We start from the raw sequence: 14389 nt of genomic DNA, 5'->3' as shown, positions 1-14389 counted from the left end.
GAGAAGACACGTTCGTGATCTTGAAAAGACGTCTGAGTGTAAATCCGACACCGTAAGCAGACGGGAGAAACTTGTGTGTGATTTGTAAGCGCGCGGCGTGTCAAAAGTCCATCCCGCAAATCTATAGATCGTTTTAAAATGGTGCCTGCGAGATTATAATTACATTTGCAACCTACAGCCTCCGCCTCTCTCTCATTCACTCACTCACGACTGCACAATAAATGGATCTTTGAGAAAAGAGAGAGAGAGAGAGGGACGTGTGAGGAAAGAGGGGAGGAGGAGGAGGAGGAGGAAGATAGAGAGGGCAGAAGGGAGGGGGGCATCGGCGTATGCTTGTATACAACTACCCCCGATTTCCATTTTTTTCCCTAACTCGTAATGTATTTAATTCAAGTGAAACGTAATCATGACGTGTGTTGTCATTAATCTCCTCGCCGCCTCTCCCGTAAGTACATTCAGCCTTACTTTCATCACAAAATATCTGATTCATTTCAAATTATTGACCTAATCTGCGCTTTTTGAGCGATTTTACTGATGCACATCGGTCGCGACTGCGATGGTGCGTGCGCGCGTACAGTTTTAGACGTATAGAGAGCGATTGTTGTCGCCTTCATAAACAACAAATATCCGACGACGACTTTTTTTGGGGGGCTGATCCGGGGTATGAAAAGCCATTGATACGGAATAGTCGTCGCGTTTACACCTCGCGTTTCTTCCACATACGCGCATCAGGACATATTGATTGGCGTCTCGTGTGTCTCTGTTAGGGCACATCATACGTGTTCTCGCACATACACACTTCCTCACTTTTGTCTCGTGCCGTGTTCGTTGCCGGTGTGTGTGTGTGAGAGAGCGCGCGCGCGCGTGTGTGTGTGTCCTGAAAGAGATGCGAGACTCGGGCATGAAAATGCAACTTTCGTTTTTTAAGGCCCTTGGATATTTTCAGAGCCTCAAGTGTGGAAAAAAGTGCCCTGAACTAAGAGGAACGAGATGATTGTACATGCTTAAACTTTTTCAGTGCTAGAAGCAACTGTTCATTTCCCTGGTGTTTCAATACTGCAAAGTTGTATAGTTTATGAGAAGCTTTAGATAGTTGTGTTCCAGTTGTTCCGCGTCAAAAACGCATGTTTGAACTAAATTCGTGTAGGGTGCAGAACTCGATACTACAGATCCGGCTGCATCGGACACTCTTGGGGAAAGCAGTGGTTTTTTTTTAGCAGTTGAAAAGCAGCTTCTTTATAACTTTGAATAACATTGGGAAGCTTTCCGTGCATGTTATGTTACAATAACTCGTAGAATTGCACACGCTCTGCATGTCCTAACGTCACCTCACAGATGCGCGCCTGGAATCGCTTTTTAAACTGTAGCGCAAAACCTGCAGCTGCTAGTTTTTTTTTTTTTTTTAACTTAAAGTTTCACACGATTTTGTCACGATAGCGGCGAGATTGGCAGCGGATTTCAAGATGAAACCCCATGATGGCACTTTTCAGCTGCACCCTGATCGTTTGTCCTTTTCCCCTCCCTTTATCTTTTGTTGAAAGAAAATCAGGAAGAAAATGGAGCGCACAACATCCCGTCCTAAAAGCTAAATTTCTGCCTCCGTTTGGGAAAACGATGCTGTTGCTTCTGCAAATCGCGATTTTATGCTCGGGCTTCGTCCTGCGCGAATGTCAGCGTTCGCGAGAGGACGCGTCGTGTGCGCATTTGTTTGTGAGCATTTATTTATTTCATTAATGTGGCTTTTTAATTGAGATGGCCGCGAGAGAGAAGACGGCTGAAAATGGTTGCGCGTTACTGACGCACATCACGCGAGGAAATTCCTCTCCACGGACGACGGGTCATCTGATGTCCTGCGAATGCATCCCGCCAAGAAACTTTACATGTGAAAATTATATAGGGCGCCATTATTTAACGCTGGCACAGATTTGGGGCATTGGCATAAAGGCTATTATAGTCGCTGCCCCTGTACGTGCTCGCATGAGGGGTGACGGAATGAGACCAGCCCCCCTGAACTGACGTGACAGTTTGACGGATAAGAGGGCAGAGCAGCACAGAGATGTGGCTGAACAGGGCGGTGGAAGCCAAGGGCCCTGTAAACAACTTTTACAACCAGATCTGCTCCTGCTGGTCTTGATGACCCGCTCGGACAGCGCATCTGGAAGAGCTGTTGCAGTGGCTTCAAAATTTGACTTGTTACCAGGCTAATTCAGACACAGATTTTCAGCTTGGTATGGGGTCTCATTGCTTGAACTTGAATGACATAATTAGCAATAGCATACAGTCCATACTTTGACTTTAGGGAAGTGGGGTTTACTCAAAATCACATGCTATGGGGAAAATTATTTTTATCTTCTTGTCTTGTGTAAGGAACAACAGGTTGTCAGTTCAAAGTATGTGTGCGCTCGATAACTGACGAACACACCTGCATGTTATGCGTCATAAAAAATGAAAAATATGCCAATTTGACCACTAAAAAAACGCTTTAAATGATGTAACTGAATGTAATTATGTTAATTTAATCTCATTAGGTGTTCATTTACAGGCTATCTCAAAAAGCATACTTTTAGGTGACATGATAAAAAAAAAAATGGTTGTTTTACAGACCACACTGTAATAAGCACCACCAAGTTCAAATTCAGCAGGGCTCACCCCGTTCATGCAGATACAGATCAGTGTTGTCTGTGTCTATTTGAGTTCCTCTCTGTGCTCAGATGCCTGAAGCTAGACTTTCTAGCACAGCACACTGCCTTTGTGCACTTGTCGCGCACAGCGAACACCTTGCAGCTCGTTTCATTGGTCGAGGTCAGAGGTGGGCTGCTCGTTGTAAAGCAAAAGCAATTTCTGATTGAAAACAATTCCTTCTTTAGATCATTCAAGGGCAGATTACACCTGAATCAGAGCTCATACTCTCTTGATGTCCGTACTGACTCAGACTCTCGTTACACCTGTTATTATCCATCTCAGGTGATCCGGCATTGGTTTTGACAGGTCAGATCATTATTGCATTATCATTACATCATATATACATCAGGCTTGCATGTTAAAAACGTGTAAAAAAATAAACAATACTAATAAAATAAGTTAGCATATAGGACACTTTTGTTTTGTTTTGTTTTTAATATATCTAATTATCTGTCACTGCCTTTAGACGATGCCAGACAGTTCTGTGAAGTCTAATGCATACACTCTTAAAAATAAAGCTGCTTTAAAAGTGTCTTCACAGCGATGCCACAAAGAACCATTCAATCAAAGGTTTTTTTGAAGAACCACCTTTTTCCTACCTTTTTATAATCTGAAGGACCTTCTTTCATCGTGAAGAACTTTTTGTGAAACAGAAAGGTTGTTCAGATGTTAAAGGTTCTTTATGGAACCATTTAGACAAAAAAGGTTCCTCTATGGCATCGTGAAGCACCTTTATTTTTAAAAGTATATACGTTTGGGTTTTCCAAATGTTTTAATCACTGTCATCCAGAAGCTTTAATGTTTACACCACAAATGCAGATTTGACCAGATTTTACACTTACATTTACCATTATTGGATCACCTGAGATGGCTATTCATATTAGGGCAGGGCTTGTACTAAGCCAGGATTAGGCCATAGTTCAATTAGGACATTCAAGTCATTTTTAAAACATGCTTAGAAGAAAAACAACACAAAAAAAAAAAAACTTACTGGTGTGGATCCTGAGACAAAACAATGGCACTGATATATTTTAAGATCAGTCAGCACGTTTCTTTCAGTTGAAACAGCTCAGACTTTCATAAACCTTGTGTGTGAAACCAGGGGTGTGTGTAATAAAACTAATCTTAAAGGGACAGTCCACCCAAAAGTGAAAATCATGTCACTCTCCTTTAAGTTGTTTCAAACCTGTAGGAGTTTCTTTCTCCTGTGGAACATAAAGAAGATATTTCGGGTGTCAGTGGGCACAGCTGGCTGTTTGGTTACCAACATTCTTCAAAATATATTCTATGTTCCGCAGAAGAAAGAAACTCCTACAGGTTTGAAACAACTTGAGGGTGAGTTTTTATTTTGGGCTGAACTACCCCTTTAACTTAACGTAAGTTTGTTCAACAAAAGTTCAACCAGAATTCAACAAGAGCTGATTTTACTGTAAATTTAAATTTGAAGGTGAACTTGACCCTGGCAGGTTTTTTGGCCAAGCCTTTAAATTCTAAAGCACCTTAGTGTAGAATCATTTCAAGGCTGATACTCTTGTTTCATGCTCTGTTAAGGAGATAATGGCCGAGATTGTGATGTTTTGAACTTGCTTGTCCTCTCTTCAGCATCTTTGAACTGTGCCTTCAAACTGTCCGCACGTCTCTCAGAGTAATATAACTCGAGGAGAACAGGTGAAGCTTGTGGATGACTTGGATTTTCAACCTAAAAAGAGGAAGTTGAAAGGGAAAGAGAATTTTTGCACACGCTCAAGTCACTGTGTGTGGGAGCCGGGGTGCTGAGAGAGATAAAGTTCAGGCCAAGGTTAGAAACAGGAAATGAATTTTGTCTGTGGGGATTTGTTGTATGACTGCAGCAATCCAGAATCATACACACACTGACCTTAGAAATCCCACTCAGAGATACAAGAAAGGTAAAGTGCAGTTCAAGCCTCGAAGTTAGAGTGCGCACACACGCGCGGATCGCATACTGAGCAATCGGTTTTCTCTCGTAGCCGCTCTCACAATTTAAAGATATCGCTCTCTTTCTCCCGCTCTCTCCACATATCAAAGAACAGGCTGCGATAAAGCCATTCATGTTATATTTTCAAGGCCACGAGTCTAAAGTCTTTCAGTGCGTATGAATGATCTCTTTTTAGCCTTTAGATGCGTTATATGGCTACACTGTTGGAGGCCCAGTGTGTCCTCACACCAAAGGCAGGAGACGTTATTTCAGGTGCTCAAGGCTACGGAATACGAACCGCAGCGAGAAAAGTATCTTTTTTATTAAAGATGACTCAAGTGCTTGTTCAGTCATATAGAGGTTTTATGAGTGGTTTCTCACAGCGAGTTAAGTTGTGTGTAGCGTAAACGTGTTCTTGTGAATCGTGAATGCGATCGTATTTAAAGTACCTGTCTTTCTGTAGTAAACATTCAGTAAAACCAATTAGTGATACTTGGATAGCGGAATAATCAGTTGATCTTTATGGTATGCATTTGTTACTTCAGTGTTGACTTTTGACTTCTTTGACATTTCTAATTAGCAAAGGTCGAATAAATCAAGACATGCATCAAATAATTTGAATTGCAGCTACATTACACTCCTTATTTTTTCTCATTGTTTATATGATATTCATTCCATTACATACAAAGCAGTTCGTTAAATAGACGACACATGTGCCCCATGAAGGCACAAAATGTGCAAGCGTGTATTTGTGTGTGCTTGTACAGGGAGTGTAGCATGTGGCCATTCAGACAAAGGTGTTTAGCATGCATGAATCATCTAGTGACTAGGTGCCATATTGAGTGTGTGTGTGTGTGTGTGTGTGTGTGCATGCATTATTTGCGCATGCTGCTTTATCGCTCTCCTGCCTTCATCTTTCCCCTCCCCCCTCTGTCTAGCACCTTATCACTCTCTCCATCTATCCAAATTTGGAGAAGCTTTATTGGCGTGACAGGGTTGGTCAGACACGAACGTGTCTGTCAAGGCGGAACAGTGCATTGCCATGACGATATTCATATGATAATAATGCCAGCAGACCAAACAGACCGCAAGATCCTCCATTGCGGAGCAGAACGCTCTGTCCCCTTTCTTGACAGATTTACTCATCAAATATGCTCATTCAGAACGTATTTGTGTTCTTCATTTATGTTTTTCTTCACTAACAACCCCCCCCCATTCTTCTCTTTCTCGCCTGTCTGTCTCTCTCCTCTCTTTCTTTTCTCTTCGCCATGTTGGCAGGCCCCAATCTACCAGCTGATATCAGCATTCCCTGGCACCGTGCCAACTGGCACCGCTGCAGAGAGACAGAGAGAGAGAGAGAGGGAAAGATAGAATGAAAGAAAATCAGTCAAGAACAGAGGGAGGAGGGAATGAGGGTGAAAAGAGAAAAAGTGCAGGGGGTGGAATCACAATCTATGGAAGTGAAAAGACAGAAGGAAGGAAAAAGAAGGACAATAATGGTGGGATTAAGAAAGAGCGAAAGAAAGACAAACGGAGGGGGGCAGTATGATTGATATAGTGTGATATCCTTGTGAGTCACGGCTGAGCTAAAATGTCAACTGGCTTTGTTAGCCACCGTTTCGTCCAAGTCTTATGTCATAGATACACGTACTTTCACACACACTAATACACAAACACTTGATTGTGTACATAAATCCAAACTCAGACACAGATATACAGTTCAGTCTGTTCGCAGAGGTAAATACAGGAAAAAAACCCACCCACACAAACACAAGCATAGTGACACATATCCAGGCATACAGACGCCCTCACAGATGTTTAGCAGATTGTCTTTCTGTAATCATCAGTGAAATAAATGTTCTCTTATTTATGAAAGAAGCAGGTGTTTTTTTGAATTGTGTCTGGGCCTGTCTGCCGCAGACTTATGCAAGGTATGCATGTGTGCCTTTATGTAATTGTTCACTTCTCACTGCATTATGTGTTAGGGTGTGTGTGTTTAGATGAGTGTTGTCCGAGTAGCTTGGGTAATGAGGGATTGGTGAGGGGGTGAGAGCAAGTGTCTGTATTTCATGGCATGTGCATATATGTATTTTTGTTCTGATTTAGGTAGCTACTGTTAGTGTATGTGCAGGAAGGGTGTGTGGGGAAGTCCAAACATCTCGCGCCCATCCTGTTTGGGACAGTCCATGTCCTGCTCTGCCCTTAGACCCGTACACAGGAACAAATGTGTGTACACTCATTTTATTCTGTGTTTTATTCTGTGTTGTACTTGACAGGGGACTGTTGGAGGTGGTCAGGCAGATTGCCACCATCAGAACACACCCTTTTTAATTCAAGGAAGTGAAGCATGGCATAGACACATCAACAGTGAGTTATCTATCTATCTATCTATCTATCTATCTATCTATCTGTCTGTCTGTCTATCTATCTATCTGGATCTAATCACAACTGTTTATCTTTTTTTGATCAGAGTATGGATTCCCCACCAGAGAGTATGCTGGCTCTTTCTTGTGAGCCCCCATTGTCTCCTCCCTCCATGCCTTCCCTGGACCACAGTCCTCAATTCCTACCCCAGAGTCCACAATCTACCCCTTCGAGCCCTCAAACTGAACTATATGCCCCGGTCTCGCCCTGCCCCCTTCCTGAGGCCAGCCTCCAAGATGAGGAGGAGGATGAGGAGTTGTCAACACCCCCATCACCGACCCCAGCAGTGGCGCTGTTTCCTGGTGAACTGGAGCCTGGCAGTCCCTCATCAGAGAGCAGCCCCCCTGCCACACCATTAGCACCTTTTCCTGGTTTTGGAGCTCTGGAGCAGGCGATCTCCTCTGGTCAAAGTCCCACCTGCGATGATGAGTTAGACCTTCAGCTTTTCAACAACGAGGGCACGGCTGTCCCTGGCGGGACCAGCTCCGGGCCTGGCCTAAGGTTCCCATGCCATGTGTGTGGAAAGAGGTTCCGCTTCCAGAGTATTCTGTCTCTGCATGCTCGAGCACACAGTTTAGACAGGGAGCGTCGGGCTTCGGCTCCCTACCGAACCACACATGGCAAACTGCAGCAGAACCATGCGGGCGACAGTGTAATCCACAATCTCAACAACAGAGAACTTGGTCTGAAACAGAGTCCATTATCTGGGTCATTACAAAAGAGTATGGATGAAGACATGGTTCCAGAGGAACCTCTTCAAACTGCTAGCAGCCCTCAGTTCCTCTTCGAAGGAACCACAGCCCTAACTCCACCTTTAACAGAGGAAGCACCAGTCTCAGCCTCCTTCTCTCCACTTGGCCATGCACAATTGGAAGACAACACCCCCTCCACAGCTGCTTCTGCCTTCCGGTGTCATGCTTGTAAGGGTAAGTTCCGTACAGCTTCGGAGCTGGCACGTCATGTGCGGATCCTCCACAACCCCTACAAATGTACCATGTGTCCCTTCTCAGCCAGTCAGGAGGAAAGACTGGCTGCCCATCTGCAGGAGAGCCACCCACCTGAAGATTCTACCGCCGAAACGGTTTTCCCTTCTCACCCTATAACAGCACCAACAGAGACTCCTCCCACAGTTGTTCCAGCTTTCAGATGCGAGACATGTGGGCAGCGATTCACTCAGTCCTGGTTTTTGAAGGGGCACATGCGGAAGCACAAGGACTCGTTGGATCACAAGTGCCAGGTGTGTGGCCGTGGCTTCAAGGAACCCTGGTTTCTAAAGAATCATATGAAGGTGCATCTCAACAAGCTGGGCCTCAAGGCTGGATTAGGGAATCTGGGGCCAGCTGGAAATGAGCAATCAAAAGGTCCTGCAAGCACACAAGTGCTGGGGGCCCTGTATTCCAACTTGCTCCTGGCTCGCAGTATGACCGGTGGAGGTAGTTCAGGAAGTCGCACGGAGAGATCAGATGCCAGTCCAGGCTCTAGTAAATCCTCGATATTGGGTTATTTGGGCTTACCCAAAGACAGCAGCAATGGAAGTTGCATGGAGCGCCTTCAGGCAGTGGCACAAGTTGCAGAAATGGGCAATGGTGGAGGACGGGGAGGTGAATCAGCAGACGGAGCAGACCAGGCAGCCATGTGGCAGCTGGTTGCTCGCAGTCTGGTGGCTGCACAGCACAACCAACAGCAACAACAGCAGCGATCTCATTCGCACCATCAGCTTTCTTCCTCACGAGGCACAGTCGCTGGGGAAGCCAAGCAGATGAGGGCCTACCTGGGTGGGCTGGGTTCTAGAGAGGAACTGGAGGGATCTAGTCCACCTTGGGAGTGTCCAGATTGCGGCAAGCTGTTCAGAAGCCTTCAGCAGGTGGTTGCACATGCTCGTGTCCATGTCCAGAAACCACAGAAAGGTCAAAGTGCCCGAGGGGGCATGTCCAGGGAAGAGGACATTATAAACAGAGTGAGTGGAGCTCAGGCAACAGGCGGAGTAGGAGGAGGGCAAAGAACTAGTGACAGTGAAGGAAGGCAGGAGGGAAAGCAACTACCACCAGGAGTTGGGACAACTGGGAGCTTCCATTCTGTCATATCACATCTTTCTGGTAAGGATCAACCAGCATAATCAAAAACAGCTGACTTTATTAGTACAATATTTCTTATCTGGTTCCATCTATCATAGGCTATTATAGTTTTTGTTCTTTTAATATTTCACCGTTTTGGAACATTTCCTCCCTGTGTTTCAGAAAGGCAGGATTGTTCTCAGACTTAAATTATATTTGAAAGCAACTGCTTGGATTCATTATGTTATCTCCTCTCAAGGTCAGAATGGTCTGAGGGGATCATCCTCTTCCACTTCATCTCCAAGGGAGCGTGTTCGGGGAACAGGGATGAAGGATTGCCCCTACTGTGGTAAAGCCTTCCGGTCTTCCCATCACCTTAAAGTGCACCTTCGTGTGCACACAGGTAAGACCAACATGTATACTAGAACTGTCATTCTCAACCCAGTGGCATGTGCACACCACATGTAACTAAGGTAGACTAAAGCAACATAATCGTAATTATTCTTAGTTTTAGTTTGGTATGTTGTATGGATGATCTTCAGCATCTACTTGGACGTGGTATGTGTCCATTTAGGTAAAGTATTTTTACTGTAGAAATCTCACAGAAATTATGATGATGATTGTGCTAGTTGTTGTTGTTATTATTATTATTATTAGTATTGTTATTATCTTTAATATTATTATGTCAGTTTTTTATTCATTACATTTCATACCCCTTTATGATCATTTTTAATGATTAAGCTTGATTGAAACCATTTACTGCCTGTCAGGTTCATCCACAAAATGTCCTCTATCAAAAAAAAAAAAAAAATGCAGTGCTCTCAAGGCTGATGAGAGATGGAATGTCCTAATTTAACAGTAATGCACTGGGGACTACACCTGATGTTGCATATGATGACAAGCACTGCCATCTATCTATTACTGTGTGTAACTGCATATAGTCGTTCCAGAGAGGCATTTTTTTTCTTTACTTAACCACAGCAGCCTCGCTAATGAAGCATTGTTATTCTTAGCCAAGTTTCTGTTATTACAATGCCATTTTAGTTTTCAAGAGTGCTTTATTCCTTGTTTTAGGTGAGAGACCATATAAATGCCCACACTGTGATTATGCTGGCACCCAGTCTGGCTCTCTCAAGTACCACCTTCAACGTCATCATCGTGAGCAAAGGAATGCTATGGCAACCACCGCAAACTCCGCATCACCTAGCCTCCCCCCTCTGACTGGCTCTCCTCATGAAGGGGGGAAAAAGCGCCGTCACCCCTCCCTATCCCAGTCTTCTTTTGGGAGGGTTCCCGCAGAGGCTCCTTCTTCAAGGCGCAGTCAGTCATGGGCTGTGGGCCCGCCAGAGAAGAAGGAGGGCACTTCTGCATCTGGACGTCAGAGAGAGGGAGACCTGGAGAGTCAGTATCGCAATCTGTCGGGGATGATGGGTACACTCTTTGCCAGTGGTCTAGAAGCAAGTTGGATTGGGGAGATACCACCTCCGAAAATGCCCAAAGTGTCTCGGCGGAAACCCCTTAGTACAAGCCGCATGGTGTCAGCAAACGGCTACCAGGGCGGGATGACGTCCAGTGGGTCCCAGGAAGTAGGCTTTGAACCTCTGGACCTCTCCCGTCGCCCTTTACAAGATGAGGGGGGAGTGAGTAGTTCTTTAGGTGGACCGTCAGGTGGCTCTAAAGGAGGGAACGACATCCTTAATCAATGTGTGTTCTGTCCCTTCCGAACCTCTTCTGTTGAGCTGATGGCCATGCACCTTCAGGTTAATCACACCAGCAAGTCTCGCCGCAAGAGGGGAGCCCCTCTCACTTCCACCAATCATGCTCCAAGACTGACTTTGGCCGGGCCAGACCGTGATCCGTTGGCTCTGTGGAAGTTCCTCGGTGCCGAGGATGGAGCAACATCCCCTGAGGATTGGGTCTCGTCAAGGACGAGAGCTGAGAATGGGGTCAGCCCGGAGAACAGGGAAACAGAGGACGGTTTTGAACTGGCCCCTGGCCCTGTGGGAAGCGTCGGTGACACAGAGAAGGCATTTAAAATGAGAGAGGACCTGGACGAGGAAGATGAGGAAGTCGACGAGGAGGAGAATGAGCTGGAAGGAAATGGCAGCTTTGGAAACGCACCCCAGAATCAGAGCAGAAGGGCTCCGTCTGTTTCTTCAGACCTCACGGTCGAGGATCTGCCCAAGGAGGAGGAAGGTGTCTTGGGGGAATAACACCTAACAAGAGCCCTGGATGAGTTTGGACATTGCGGCAGGGGAGAAATTCTTGGGAAATGTAGTTGTCCAGGGTCCCTCTCATCATTCAAACCAAGGGCAGACCAGTCGCTATGCTAACATACTGTACAGTCAGTAATCAGATAACCTGCAAAAGTATTTCAAACATTCCCCTTAAAATGTCCTCCTAGCCCCCCCTTGGTTAGTGATCGATTACCTCTACACACACATACATAGACTCTCAATCACACAGAGATATCCAGTATTGTATGCTAGTCTAAGCCTGCCTGTCTCGGGGCCTTCTTGAACACTGTTCTCTCGTTCCTGTCTTCTTGTCAGCGAACGCAATTGCCAAGTTGTTTTTCATTTACAATTTTCTTGCTCCTCCTGTGAATCTTGCTCTCATCTCAACGAGGACCTGGAATGTCAATCCGGGGAGCTGCAAAAGCAAAAAAGACACTGTTCTCAATCACTACGATATACAGTATTAATGCTGAGAGTGAGAGAGAGAGAGACGCTAACCGAATACTAAACGGACATCCTACTTCCACGTGAACTTGATCTGACTGCACGTCTTCAGTAAACCAAAGGAGTGAGCACACTTCTTACCATGCACCTGCCAGACTCTGAACAGAATGCTGTGATAACTGAATGGTACTTGTGAATCACCTCTAACAGAACAGGACAGAGTAAAGATTATATTACCAGATATCCACACTGCCAGTCTGCTCCGACGGGTCTTCTTCAGATATTATATGAAACAGAGATTCTGCCTCTTCTATATGCTATTTCTCTCAGTGCCTGTTGATGTAAAAGGTTTTTAGCAGATTCAGCAACACAGGAATATAGTTACAGTGAATATATACAGTATATATGCGTAGTTGTGCTAGAGCGTAGAGTTCTGTGACAATATGGTGGCAGTTTGTGTGACTATGTCTGCTGTGAATGAAACAATGAATGAACCCAGAGCACCACATGTGGGAACAGCTGGCCGTTTGACAAGGGCCCAATGGAAGTGTTTACATTACAGATACCACCGGGATTTCCGTGCGGAATCCAGACCAACGTTACTATGGAAAAAAAAATTCAGATTTCAGGGTTAGAAACGAATCACAATCTGGAAAACGGAGACTCTGCAATATATCCTTCATACTTCTGGAATATCTCAGATTCCCAAATCATCCGAGAGAGGGTGGAAAGTGGGTCTCTACTAAAACATTCAATAAGCTGTTTTTATAGACGTGAGTAGACTTTTTTTTTTTTACATTTCAAAAACTGAAAAAAAAAGAAAGAAAAAACACACAAACACTAACAAATTCAGACATCCCAGTAGAACATATGTAGCTTTTGTAAAGAGATCAAAAAGAGGACAAAAAAAAAAAAAAGTTTTTCTTTTAAGAAGTGTTACTGGATACGGATATGGAGAATAGTAATAAGTATTATAATAATTATGAAAGAAGACTGCTTCAGAATGTCTTTAGAGCACTGTGCAAAGTTTCTTTTTTACCCCAAACTCACTTTTGTTTCACCTTTAAATGCAGACCAAACTTTTATTCTTCTCTACCCAAACCGTTTTTTTTTTTGTTTTGTTTTTTCCGTAATGCTGCAGATTTGATTCACGTTCCCTTAAACGATGCGTTTTTATATTATCACCAATCAATAAATCAATCGTTCGGACACACAATCAATGTTAAAGCTTGCCTGATGATCTTGAAACTTCAATGATTGCTAATATATTTATAAGCTGATACTGAAATGGTGTCCAAGACATATCCCAGTATCAGCATTGTCAGTCTGACTGATCTGCTTGCCAAATCTGATTTGATGTAATCGTGTCGCATTTTTGATGTGAAATTAGCACATCTTACAAATGATGATCTACTTTCCTCATCCAACTGTGTGAAATCATTTCCATCGGGTCATCTCATTTTTATCGTTAGACATTGAGTAGGCGGTACTTTTGTCCGGTGATTGACAGAGGCTGGCCTTAATACGTGCGTTATCGTGTCCTTGTTTCGTGTGTAGATTATCTTCTGCGTTCGGTAGCCCCTGATGTGGTGTTCCTTTGAGATAACAGTCAAGCCACTGTGCCTTCTGTCCTGAGCACTTCCTCAAGTATTTTGTAAGCTCACCAAAAGCACTTAGCCCCTACTGTTTCACTTTGTATTCTTTGGTAAACTGTTCTGTACTGCTCCGTATCTGATCCTCTGATTTGTTGAGATGTAGGGGTCATTTCCATCTCATAATAATGAGTGTCATTCCATCATTGGCGTGTGCTGTTGCAGCTCCTGCTTTTCCCCCTTCCCCTTAGCGTATGCACCACTGAAAGCTTACGTACTATCTAGCTCTGAGGCCTTTTTAGAAGTTACTTTAATTTCTACGTTGTTACTTTGATGCCGATGAGATGAAATCAAGCTCTTCTGCTCATAATTATTATCATTGTTCTTTTTTGTTTTATGAAAGAAAAAAAAAAAACTAAGCAAACAAACAAAAATACATGAACAAAATGTGTCTCTTGAATGTTGTACAGATAGAAATAGAGATGTTGTGTTTCTAACGAGAGATCAAACCTTGATACCTGCTCTCCATCGCTCCCTGCGCAGCCAAACATCTGCATCGGCAATGATGTTGCTCTTTTAGGACGGCCTAACTGTGTACAGGGATCAGGGCAATAGTTTTGTTTTGTGTGTTTGTTCGTGTGTGTGCATTGATGTCTTAAAAATGAATATTTTGTGAAGATATACTGACACTGTGAAATAAGCATAAAGTATTCCCAAACAGTAATGTGCTGCTCAAAATTTCACTATGTTTGACATGCACTTTTTTTGTTGCTCCACCAGAAGTGTGTGAATTCATAAATGTTATCCAGTGAGAGGGGAGAGGTGGAGAGAGGGTATGGGTTTGGTCTTTTCAGTAGCTGACTGCTGTTGGTGGCAGAGGAAGCTGATCTAACATAGTAGTGACTAATATGAAATTGTGGATTGAGAAAAAAAAAAATACAGTAGAAAAGAATCAATAAAATTAAAAAAAAAAAAAAAAAAAAAAAAAAAAAACATGTATTGCTTGCCTTTTGATGTGTT

The 14389-nt window shown here is 43.9% G+C and overlaps 1 protein-coding gene across 2 annotated transcripts; it reads left to right on the top strand.

Moving 5' to 3' along the window:
• Nucleotides 1-252: 252 nt before the first annotated feature.
• On the top strand, nt 253-13803 carry znf219 (zinc finger protein 219). Of its 2 annotated transcripts, none has more exons than XM_051105246.1 (5): nt 253-445; nt 6895-6985; nt 7089-9138; nt 9356-9499; nt 10171-13803. In XM_051105246.1, the coding sequence occupies exons 3-5, from the start codon at nt 7092-7094 to the stop codon at nt 11307-11309; spliced, it is 3330 nt and encodes a 1109-aa protein (XP_050961203.1). In that variant the 5' UTR covers nt 253-445; nt 6895-6985; nt 7089-7091; the 3' UTR covers nt 11310-13803. The 2 variants fall into 2 exon arrangements, with proteins under 2 accessions (XP_050961203.1, XP_050961204.1); XM_051105247.1 differs by lacking the exon at nt 253-445 and adding an exon at nt 1512-2228.
• The last annotated feature ends 586 nt before the right edge of the window (nt 13804-14389 follow it).

The sequence above is a fragment of the Labeo rohita genome, unplaced genomic scaffold, assembly GCF_022985175.1.
Source record: "Labeo rohita strain BAU-BD-2019 unplaced genomic scaffold, IGBB_LRoh.1.0 scaffold_94, whole genome shotgun sequence".
Lineage (NCBI taxonomy): Eukaryota > Metazoa > Chordata > Actinopteri > Cypriniformes > Cyprinidae > Labeo > Labeo rohita.
This window is presented reverse-complemented; position numbering and strand designations above follow the sequence as displayed.